Raw genomic sequence first — 12,440 nt, 5'->3', positions numbered from 1 at the left:
TCTTTGGATTGAACGATACACGGAGACACTGAGACTGTGACTGTGAATTCTCATCATATATGTTAAAATTTAAAGTTAAAAAGGGAGTCAAATAGAATTTCAAATTCACCTCAACATCCGCAACATCCAACTCAATCCCCAAAAAGATACACCAGTAATCAACCAACCTGTTCGCCCGTTTGCTGCTGGTTTTCAGTTTGGTGCTACCGAACTTGGTCTGCGCGAATGTGGCGGTGGTGAATGTGAGCGGTGCGGTAGTTCGTGGGATGAAAGCCGGGACGGGACTAGGCGAACCCTTGAACGAGCTGGTGATAGGCGTTGGCGAAGGTGCTGACGAGGAACCGGACCCATGACCACTTTGCTGATTATTTGACGATCCATTGCTCGCATTGCTACCGAGCGAGCTTGGGAAGGGCGACGTGGACTTCGGGCTGAGACTGAGCCCACCCAAGGAAGTGCCTACGGCTTCGATAGGCCTGAAGCACTGAGCCTCGGGATTGAAGGTCTTGGTAACTTCTCGATCGGCCGAGCTCTCGTCGTGTGGATCTCCGGTTTCAGAGTAGAGGATCTTCACCGCGTTCATTTCGCCAATTCGATAGCTCACCTCTCCGGGATCGACCCAGATGGCCAGTTCGGCTGGTAGGTTCTCCAAGATATCCTGAATAGGCACGCCGCTCTCCTTGGCTGCCCGTTCCAGAACCGGATCCACTGGGTCGCCAGTTTTCAGACATCTGAACGCGGATCCTTTGAACGGTTTCTCCGGGTACCAGTGACCCTTGAACTTGTCCTTCAGCGCCTTTTCCAGTTCCTCGCCGAAGATATTGACTCGCCGTCGCGGCAGCTTATTGTAGAGGTACGATATCACGAAGTTGAGCGCCACCTGCACCTCCATGTGCATCTTGCCCTTTGCTGGGAGAATCTTCGGGCTGTTGCTGGTACTCGCAGCCGCGGAATAGTACTCAGCACGTCCGCACGATCGGCCGTTTTGCCGCCGACGCCTCGCGACTCCTTGATGATGCGCCACTGGACGACAGCAACGTCGACAGTGGCGTCGAAGATTTAGATCTGGTGTTGGGTGATCGTTCGACGATTCTCTCGGATTCACGAGACTGTAAAGAGAAATGTTACCTTTTTTACAAACTTTGTACGTATCGTAAGAAAAGAACTTTTATATTATTAATCTCGACTTTAAGTTTTTAAGTCTTTCAATCGATGGACACGTCGTTTTTCGACAGTGATAATGATGTTCAAAAATATTTGATAATAATGGTTTGTAGAGAAGCTGAGACGCTAATTTGTAAAGACAGAAGTTAACACGTTCGCTGCAGATAAAATATTTTTAGCAACGTTTTTTAATAATTTTTAGAGTTACGAAGCAGTTGATGATATGAGATGATTTACAACAAAATTAATTAAAATTCTAGTAATTTCTCCCAGAAACAAAACATTTCGTTTCCTGTATAATAATTTAATACGTCTATCAATCTTATCAATCATGTCCTAAATTCTTGAACTTGTTTCTAAACAAATATCCCAATAATTATACATCGTACTGCGATCTATCATTTTGTGACAGTATCGCAAACAATTCCAAAAGCGTAACAGCCTGTAACGAGCTTCCAGGAAGAAAAAGTCACGTATAAAAATTCACGACTCACGCACAAAGGAACTCTTTCTATCGAGCGTTCGAGTGATTTTCAATAAGTGCAAAATCAAATTAAAAGAGTGCTGGGACGAGTATCTTCGAAAGGTGGTCGCTTTTACCACGGCTGGGCCTGCGTTATCGGCTCCTTTTCACGATCGCGCATTGATACGGAACGCCGCTTCCGGTTACTCGGCCCGCTCTTTCATCCTCTCAACAGAACGTCGAACGAGAGCCAATCGTTCCCGTATTCGCATAATGCCCTTCCAGGCTCTCTGCGCTTCGCGACAAAGCCCTCTTTTATCTGAATTCTCACCCTTTCTCGCTTTATCTGCTCGGTAATTTGGAACTCGTTTACGTGCCAAGAGAATCTTAATGATTGGCTTGGATAGAGTAGAAACGTCTTTCCCGTGAGTGATTTTGAAGAATTTTAACTAGTTTGATCGAAGACGATGATAAGTTAGAAATTCGCAGATGGTGTTGCAAAGATTCAAGATATTTATGCATTTATGGGAAACTTGAAAGTGCGAGGTTCACATAACGCGTATATCTAAAATGAGAAAATATGTAAAATATCTAAAGCGATAGCACTAGTTCCAATACTTGCCAATTGAAACAAATCTTCACAAAATGAATTTCCAAGAGCTACCTAAGGGTAACGATACGAACACACACGTACATTCCGCTAACTCAGCACCGATTCATTACTCTAAAACTTCGCTTTCGACAATCTTAGATTTCCCCTACCAACATCTATCTACGACATTGAACGTACCCACCAAAAACCCATCCACTCGGCGAAGTTCCGTCTAGTACAATCAATTCCGTGTCTACATCCGACAAAAATGCTCGAGAACAGAGACACTCAGACAGCGTAACTTCCTCAAGATTCTCATTTCCGCTCGGACTGTCAGGTTAAAAGTCGCCCGAGAAACTCGCCAAGACCCGAAGAAGAGCCAAACTGTCCCTTCGAGAGACCGATTCGAAACGCGTTCACTCTCCTGCAACTCTCGTGAACGCTCGACATCGTATCGAGAGGAATATTCAGCTTGGCCGCCCGATTACCGTGAAACGAACGCCGATAAAAAGGGTTGCCCTTACTGCCGTGGCCGAGTGGACATCTTCCATGGTAGCATCTCGTCGCAATTGCGGAAGTTGCTCTCTGAACCTGAACGACATCGAGAGGGAAAGCCTTTCCTTTTGCTGCCTGCCCTCTTTGTCCTCCTTTTCCCTCACTTCTAGCCACTTCCTGCGTTTCTTTCCCCTCTTTCCACCCTTTGTATCCATTCCGCTCCCTTTGTTTCCCGTTATAAGTCAGTCTGTTCTTTCTTCACTCTACTCTTCACCGTTTCATCACGAGCATCGTCTAGGAGTCGCGTTCCTATTCCCTTCTTGAGAATCGCTGGACGACCATCGAGGATCTTCTACGGTATGTCTTTCGGGTCTGTCTGTAGAAACTCGATTCCGACACGCCGATGTTCCTCCTTCTTGCATGACATAAGGAAGAAAGGGAGAGAGCAAGCAGGAGTTTCTAAGGAATTCACTGGACCGGCTGCCATTTTGTTACGGTGGACGACGGAACGTTCGTAGCATTGGTACTTTTACATTTTCCTTCTTTCTCTTTTTCTTTTTATCCTTTTACAGCTCTTTTCGGATTCAGAATTGTGAAACATAGGTATAGTAGGTACTTTGCTTAGAAACTGGTCGTAGAATTACAGTTCTCTTTTTTTTTTTAATTAATCGTAAAGCGGTATGTTACTCTCGTCAAAAACTGAAGTATCACATATCATTTTTATCCTGATTTTCGTACTTCTATCAATCACCATCGAAACTTTTTCCAACGCACCGTACGCGTTTCTGAACGTAAAAGCGTTTCTCAACGTTGGAAAATCGAAATTTATAAGCGTGAATTCTTATTTGCCTCGATGTATTCGCTTAGTATATTACAGTAATATTACCAGGGAGCGTTTATGTCTATAAAATGTAATTCAAGGATGAAAGGATAAACTGATTTTTTTTACTTTGTTTCTCCCTCTCATAACAGCACCAGAGAGGTACAGGGGCGAATTTTGTCCCTTCTAGCCGAAACGCAGCTGCAGACAACGCGGGACCATGGGTATTTTTTCAATTACGCGACTACAGACCGTCTTTGTGGTTAGTACGCGGCTAGTTCGCACCCCCTGTTTGCGGTCTAAGCGTAAAAAAATACCCAGCCACCACGGGCGTTTTATCAGCGAATAAATAACCGGCGCTGTTTAAATTTTCCGCCGGAAGTCGCGAACACTCGCGTTGTGGCGAGGGGAATGAAAATGTTCAAGAGCAGACAAATTTCTTCATCTATCAAAGGCGAATTTCGCATTAACACGATATTCTATTTACAATCCTCTTTTTAGTGAACGCAATTTGTTAAATTTTAGCTTTTAAAACTGTAAAAGGGAATTTCAATAATTTGATTTATATCTTTTTTCGTCGTTGTTTTCCATTTAAAATGGATAGACGATGTTAAAATTTCCAGTCAAATTATAGTCGTATTTCGGCATAAGTTATAAATATATTAATAAAATTTATTCTGCCAAGTTTTTACAATATTATATTTTATATAATGCACTACATGCTATATATATTTGTACGGTAGATTTTTACTCCAGGAAATTTTTTGTTCTAACTGCATAATAAAATTACAGTTTGACACTACTTTCCCTTGGTAATTTCTATAATATATCGTAAACCAACACGTTTTCAAAATAATTCTATTCAAGTATGAATTTCTGCGATAAATTGATATATGTATTTATTTTAATTGCTTATAAGGAATAAGAAACGTGTATGCAATTTTCAAGTCTATATTCTGCTCTATAGAGGATTAATAGCGCGTGGATCAGTATGCGGACGAATCAAAGTTGAATAGGATGTGAATGAATTGAACACATACACTTCATTCTCGTTTGGCATTGACGTTACAATTTAGGGTTTGTACAACCTTTACACACGACTACTTGCACAAATTAGCCGGCTTGATTTATGTAACTCGTTCACAATGCGCTGGACCATGTTTGTTTCCGTTCTCATGCACGTTACTTTTAATTTCCATCGATGCTTTCTTTCCATTCAACGTAACAAACAATCGTATAATTCTATCATAAATTTTGACTTTGGAACTGAAATATATAAAACATTGAAATACTGAAAAAAAAGAAGAAACAGAGGCTTCGAAATGTTTCATCAATTTTCATGTAAATGTACAATTTTAGTTTCGATACTAAAAAATTCAATATACAAAAATATTAAATACCATCCACTTCAAAACACTACATCAAATTTCCTACGCTACTATACAATATAATATCATTGTCTTTTAGTATGTATACAAACAATCAAATAATTTCATAATAAACTGACTTTTCTTCCAAAAGTAAAACACCGAAAGTATACAGATATTTGAAAGACGACCGCTTTAAAGCACTACATCGATCTTTCTGATCTCCTAATTCGTTCAGCATTGACAACAAACCAAATACACAAACTTCCGTAATAATTCGTAACAATCTAATTTTTCTTCCAAAATTAAAACACCGAAAGTGCAAAAGCATTCTAAAATCAGCCACTTGAAACAGCTACATCGCTCGCTACAACTCTGCGTTGTACAATTTCCAACTCTTTCACCATCAGCTCTCTTCCAGGCGAGCGCGCAACAAAATTACCAAAACCATCTCCGGCAAGTAGCCCCCATCTTTCTCGGGGCGCGTATCTTTCGAAACGCGACAGAGCTCATTCCTCAAGAGCCGTCGATACTTGCCAAGAAACGGAAGTGGAGTCTGAAACGCCTCCACCTATACACCATCTCTCCCCTCACGGAATTTCCCCTTTCGTTTCCAACCCCCACCGCGGCCGAGTCTTCGTCCGAAGGGAAAATGTTTTCGTTTCAGCCAGCTCCTCTGGCAGCCAGTGGCTGGATATGTAGGTTAACCCCGCTGCACCCTTTCTGCCTCCAGTAGTACTACACGACGACAGGGTTGCCGGTGGTATTGATCCCGACCAGGGTTGCCGGAAGGTTCTCAAGTTAAAAATACACGGCCTTGCGAGTCGTGCGGCTACCAGGCGTTTTCGTGGGCTCCCTTTCGTCGTTAGATATTTTCCTCCTTCCCCGATGGAGGTACAAGGGGTGAGAGAGGGCGCGTTGAAGGTTTGGGACGATTAAGGGTAGCCGATAATTATCACGGAGGCAAGATCGTGGTGGACCAAGTTCAGCCGACCTCGAACGCTTTACGACGCGGTCTTAACAACTATCAAACAACTGCACCACAGAGTAACTACTAATTAAGAGGCAAGGCACTTGGGTCCACCTCGACTGACTGTAATTAAAAACGAATCGCGGAGACGAGCTACTGTGGGCGTGTGAAATGTGACTTCTGAAAGCGACGTGGATAATTTTACAGCTACTTTTGGAAGGAATTTGTGGGTAGAGAAGAGACTCGAAGAGCGTTGATGGTCTTTATGAGAAGATTTAGGCGATGGTAAATGATTGTGGTTAGGTTTAGATTCGCAAACTATATTTATAACAGAAGGGATTTGGTGGTAGAGAACGGAGAAGGGAAAAGTGTTATGATGTTTGAGTATGCTAGAGGGGCGTTGATAGTCTCTGTCAGAGGATTTAGGTTATAGTAAATGATTTAGGTTAAGTTTGGATTCGATCCTAGAGTTATAAATGTAGAGGATTTTCGAGACACTTTTAGAAGAGTTTTATATTTTGAGGAGAAAGAAGTCGGAAGAAAGAGATTGGCGATGTTCGCGTATGTTGGATGACGTTCATAGCTTTTGTCAGTGGGTTTACGTGGTAGTAAATGATTTGGAAGAGGTTAGGGTTTGGTTACGATACTACGAATACAAAAAATTTTCAAATCACTTCGTAATAGAAAGGTTGTACATTTAGAATACGAAGAAGGGAAACGAGGTTATGCTGCTTGTGTATGTTTCACGGCGTTGATAGCCTCTGCTAGCGGATTTAGGTAGTAGCAAATTGTTTCTAAGAAAAGTTCGATGTACAGAAGGGTACGTAGAGTAAGCGGAACGAAATGGAACTGGGTTAGATCCAAAGTAGGTTCGAGCTAGGCCTGATGCGAACACGAGAACTGCGAGAGTATGTTGAAAATAAGATGCAAGTAGAGTAGAAGTTGGCTGAAAGGCCCAAAGAGGACTCGAAGTGGGTCGTGTCGACTAGAATCGAAAGGAAGGCCAAAGTGGGCCAATGATGCCAATGATAATCAGGAAGCGTCTAAAAATTGAGAGTGAGATTTTAATTATTTCTTCCGCGCGACGAGGGTACTCGTTGAACTTTGGGATGAGTAGATCTTTTAATTCAAAGCGATCCACGAGTTGCTTAAAAAGAACAAACAGCAATCCTTAATTCCCAAGTTTGAATAGAATTATTCCTTTAAGCCTTACATTTCGAACATTTAATATCGAATAATACTAAATATTTTGTATAATATATAAGTGATTATAATTAAAATATCACAACGCGAGCAAATAGCTAATTGTCTTCCAACAAACTATCTAACAAAACATCAACATTAAAATCAAAAGCATCTCTATATTTTTGGCAAAGTGAAAAGGAAAAAGTTCGTCATTTTGATGATTTTGTCTATATTAAGATAACATATTCATTTTCTTCAAGTATCCTATCGTAATATTTAGACGCAAAGATGTAACTATTACATCCCCAAGAATTTACTCTCAAGAGCTCTTCACTTTGCAGAAACAATTCAAACAAAACAGGTGTCGATTATTACACACAACCCTATGGACGCGTTCCCCATCTGTCAACTAGCCGACTGCAGAAGCCACGTTGAAGGGTGACGTGATTCAAAGGACAGCCTTTTTTTCCGGCCTTCATGAAACCTTGGGGGGTGAGAACTCCGGGGTTGGTTGCAGGTGCGCGTAAAGACCTACGAGTACGCCCTTTCCCGTCTGCTGAATGGAGGCCACGTGGCTCAAGGGGCACTGAATGTGGGCCAGAGAAGTGTTCTTCAGCGAATCAAGTCAATGGAGCACAGATCCATCCGATTTTATCATTTCTTTCCTTAGCTTGTTTCCCGTATTTTTTTTTTTTTTTTTTCCTTTTTTCGTTCCTCCGCCTTCTTACAACGTTATAGAGGGACGAATGCAAGAGACCAAGAAGTCTGACGATAATTATGTCACTTGATACGTCGCGCGTTGAGTGCTCGCTTCGATCGAGAGCTTGGTGGCGTCGTTTCGATGAACGACGCGTAATTGCGCATCCGTGCATGGGGGAACTGTGCTGAGCGCTCCACGTGGAGATTGCCAGCGATAGAATCGATTTTGGGAAGGCGAGGCTCCGTTTTTCGTTTTGCCTCGTTCGTTCATTTCTCCGCAGCATAACTGGTAGATATTTATGGAATGTCTTTCCCAATATATCGCTTTGAAATTGTGGTTATAATGAAATACGAGAGGTTGATTCTTGGTGATCTTTTATGCTGATGTCATTTAGTGGTTCAGAAGAAACAGTTTCAAAATACAAGGATCGTGTTAAGACCAAAAATACGAGTTCTGTAGAAATCCATTTTTGGCAATTTTCTGATTATTCCTCAACATCGAATATATATACGAGAAAATATTCAAGTTGCTATATTTGTTTAAAAACAGAACTTTGCTTTCTTCATTAAAGATGTTATTCACGGAATATACAAGTTTACAAGAAAAGTGGAAATGAAATTGTTGACATAACTTTTTTTCCATTTATTGCGAGTAATTTGATTTGTAACTTGGAGAAGGATTTAATGAATATCTTAACTGTAATTATCACGAGATACTAACGATGACAATTCTTTTGCGCATTTTTTCCACCAACGCAGAGGATACGAAAGGGAAGGTTACAAATTCCGAGGGAAAAGTATTCGTCGAATGAAGAGAGAAGTATGCAGCCGAGAAGCGGTGGAAAGTGGATTTAATTACAGCTCGACCTAAATAGGGTCAAGACACGGGTGCTCGACCCGACCTGGTCGCCCCTGCCTTCTGCAGCTCGAGTGGAAAGGTGTTTAAATTGCTTCCTCGTCAAACGAGAAAACTAACAATTCTCGTAAAAAATACCACCGTAGTTAAAGGCACAACCCGTGAAAAAACTCGAATAGTCGTAATCAAATAATCAAATAATTTTTTAAACGAATATAGAAAATTGAATTTTGAAATTAGCTGATGCGAAAAAATATCAAAGATCCAGGGAAACATCAACATCCTACTTTAAATCACTATCACGATTAAAAAATTATTGTAATTAGAAAATTATCGACGAAATGATATTTCCCGGTATCATAAATTCTACAATAAAACTTCCTAACTATTATAAATTCCCTTTATCAGTAAAACTACGCACCTCACAAAGTTACCAAGAATTTAGTATCACCAATGACTATGAATACTATCTACCAGTCACCAATTCGGGAATCATCAAAATTCCTATCCAAATTCCCACTAACATCCGCAATTCAATTGAACTACACATTTCGTAAAGATACCAAGGATTTAGAATTCCCGATGGAATGTTATATACTAATATCATAAATCTTATAATAAAAATTCCCAAGAAAAATCCCAACAGCATGCACAATCCAATAAAACTACGAGTCTCATAATGTCAGCTAGAAGTTCGAATTCTTCGCTGAATTAATCCCGACTGTATTCGCCTCATCCTGTTCCTCGAATCTCTGCAACAACCCCAAAATACCCCGAAACTATCCCCCTAAAACGTGGTGTATTTCACCACGAGGCGAACAACATGTCACAACAAGTTAAAATTAGGTGATGGAAGGAGATCCGACTCCTGCCCGAGTTGCTGCACACCAGTTTACAAAGTTGCAGTTTGGCCTGTCGTCTTGCTGCTCATCTTTCGGAAAATTCAAGGCTGGCAACCTAATGACGGGATCTTCGAGGGTCGATTCATCGAGCCGAAGCTCGTTCGTGAAGGACAGTTGTTGAATAAAGAGACGACGTGGCATGTTCTCTCTCTGCTGCCACTGGCAACTCTCCGATTACTCTATTCTGACAATGAATAGATGGCGGACGGGAGGAAACCGTGCGGAATCGACGTTACGTAACGACCGGTTATACAACAAATCGCTGCGCTCACGTGCGCGAACCAGCCGTCATGGCGATATTTTAAAGGTCGTCCTGACGTCGCATAAACAAATCGCATCAGGTACATGCCGGTAGGCAAATATCGATTCGCGGACTCCGCTGCCACGACGACCTTATGCCACCCTTTGACGCATCCAGACGCCAGGTCTGCGCCACCCGATTTTGCAGCGGATCGATCGATCGTCTCTCGTATCTCGCATGTTCTTGCACTTTGCAAATTGATGGAATAAGCGAACATTTTATCGCGTTTGTAGAAGAAATGTTTCATACAAATGTCCTAGTGATCATGGCAAGAGAGCGATTCTACGTGAAAAAGTAAGTTGAAAATTGTTGTAGATATCACATTTCTATCTGGTAACAGGCACAGACATTTTCGATGGTGGTTTGTGTTATCATACGACAACTAGTTCGTTTGATAGTCGCATAGGTTGATAGGCCGCTTACTTGACGCTTAACTTCCTGCTCGGTTCTAATTGTTGGGCACGTGGCTGAGAGTTGAAACATCCCAAGATTAATTACCGTTTATTTCTTTTAATATGTTATCATTTACGTTAAAATTGTGTAACAAAATGGATTATGCTTAAACACGAACTGTTGACTTAAATAAAGCTTAACGTATATTTTCCAGTTTAAAATGATGTATTTTAATATAAACTAAAGAAAAATATAGAATAAAATTGTTTCACATATAGACTGCAGATTGCTATAGGAATATTATTAAAAAAATAAAATAGCGATAGAATATTGATTTACCTACTAAGAATAAGTATTATAGAAAGCACTATACTTTGGATATTTATACTATATCTTTCCATATTGTACGCATTTTGTGGAATTTTACACATTCAAATTTCCTATAAATGGATAGCAATCCGCAGACTATTTATACGTCAGTTTGTTTTCGAGGAAATCGCGTTTAAAAGTTTGTATTTGGACAGGAATGAATAAATAAAATGATTGATAGGATTAATTTGTGCTACACGTAGAAAATTAATTGAATATGAAACGACAGATTCCTTTTAGTTTCCTTCTAGCCATTCCAGAATTGAAAAGACGTCACTTCGAGGAAAACAGTAACCGGACTAGAAGAAATGATGAATATAAAGTAGAAAATTAATCGAATGTGAAGCGTCAGACTACTTTGTTTTTCCTATTTTCCATAAAAGACGTTACTGTGTAATAACAAATAATAATCATAATCAATAATAATCATAATATCGTTTGATACGATGTCGATAAGACGTTTTTAATTTTCTTGTTTTCTTATGTTAAGAGGATTTACCGATCGAGTTACCAGAGGTTTGTTCAAGGAAATGAAACCTTTCAGCAAAGCTTCATGCAATTACGGAACCTTGATATCTATCGATAAAATCTTTTGGGATATAGTGGTTACCTTTCGAAGAATACTCTAAAGCGTAGAATATTATTTTCAGAATGAAGTTTCATTTCGCCGAGGGAAATCTTTTTTGCTGTGCAAGAGTGATTCCTTTAAAATCCTTCGACAAATTTGTACGTAGATGCGAACGTCAACTCTGTTAGTTATTCCTTCTTAATAGAAACCTGTTTCTTCGGTAACAATAATAATAGGAAGAGATAATACTGTAGTTTACTCTATGATTTTATGGCCACAAAGGAATCGTCAAACCAACTTTACGACCAACGGAATATTGTAGAATACGTAAAGCAATTTTTTGTACCTTTGTTTCTTTGCTACCTTAACGTGGAAAGTTTTTTTACTTTAGATACGATTTCTCACATTTGTTATCTTTCATTTCGCAAATAATTCTGTTTCTGTTATGTTTGCCGTGAATCCAACGAGAATTGACATAATTCTGCTTCAAAAGCACGACAAAGTAAGATAATACTAAAGTAAACGTAAATTCTCACACCCGTACTTACTTTGTGATTGTTTATTTCATTTCCAGTTCGAATAGAATAAATTTTGAATAGAATAAATATAAATAGAATAAATAGAAGTAAATTTACTTTAGAAGCAAGGATAATATTCAAGATATTATATGTAAGATAAAATAATATTGAAGTAGTCACGAATTTTCGTATTTGTTATTCTTTACGTTGAGAATAATTTCATTTCTCTTACATTTTACTATATAATACTATACTATATAATAAATAAATTATATATACAATACTATATAATAATACTATAATACCATATAATATAATACTATAAAATACAACTATCAAAGACATATTAAAAACAAAAATTCTTGCAAAAATGCAGCTATATCTGTACTTTCCATAATTCCCGTCTTATCCAACTAAGAGTACGCTTTGACGCATCGCGATCAACATTCCTCGCGTCAACTCTGACATTAGATGAGAGACACGTGCGAAACGAGTCGCATGACGTCGTGACGCGTCCCGACAATCTCGTTTTCAGTATTTCAGTCCACTTTTGGAAAACGAGTCGACGACTCCTTCGTCGGTTGCTGAATGCGCCACGTAATTAATAATTTCTGCGCGCGTGCCTCGACGACGCGACGCACGTGACAGCGTGTCGCGCGACCGAAAACTCGTCGACGTCCACATTTTTGCTCGTTAACGTTTACTTTATCAGCTTGTCTACGTTTATTATTACAATCACAAAGTCTTTCGATTCTGTCGCGTTAAATCGTTTTACCAA

The 12,440-nt window shown here is 39.8% G+C and overlaps 1 protein-coding gene across 2 annotated transcripts in view; it reads right to left on the bottom strand.

Moving 5' to 3' along the window:
* Positions 1-12,440, bottom strand: part of LOC138179976 (protein Tob1) — a 123,125-nt gene that overhangs the window by 13,994 nt on the left and 96,691 nt on the right. For both annotated transcript variants that reach the window (XM_069113294.1, XM_069113293.1), the window contains one exon: positions 168-1,109. In XM_069113294.1, coding sequence (XP_068969395.1) covers positions 168-898 — 731 coding nt within the window. In that variant the 5' untranslated portion in view covers positions 899-1,109. The remainder of the gene's footprint in view (positions 1-167; positions 1,110-12,440) is intronic.

Source organism: Bombus flavifrons, chromosome 5, assembly GCF_040668555.2.
Source record: "Bombus flavifrons isolate JBK064 chromosome 5, iyBomFlav1_principal, whole genome shotgun sequence".
In the NCBI taxonomy this organism is placed as follows: Eukaryota; Metazoa; Arthropoda; class Insecta; order Hymenoptera; family Apidae; genus Bombus; species Bombus flavifrons.
The sequence above is the reverse complement of the archived record's forward strand: the minus strand, read 5'-3'. Positions and strand labels throughout refer to the sequence as shown.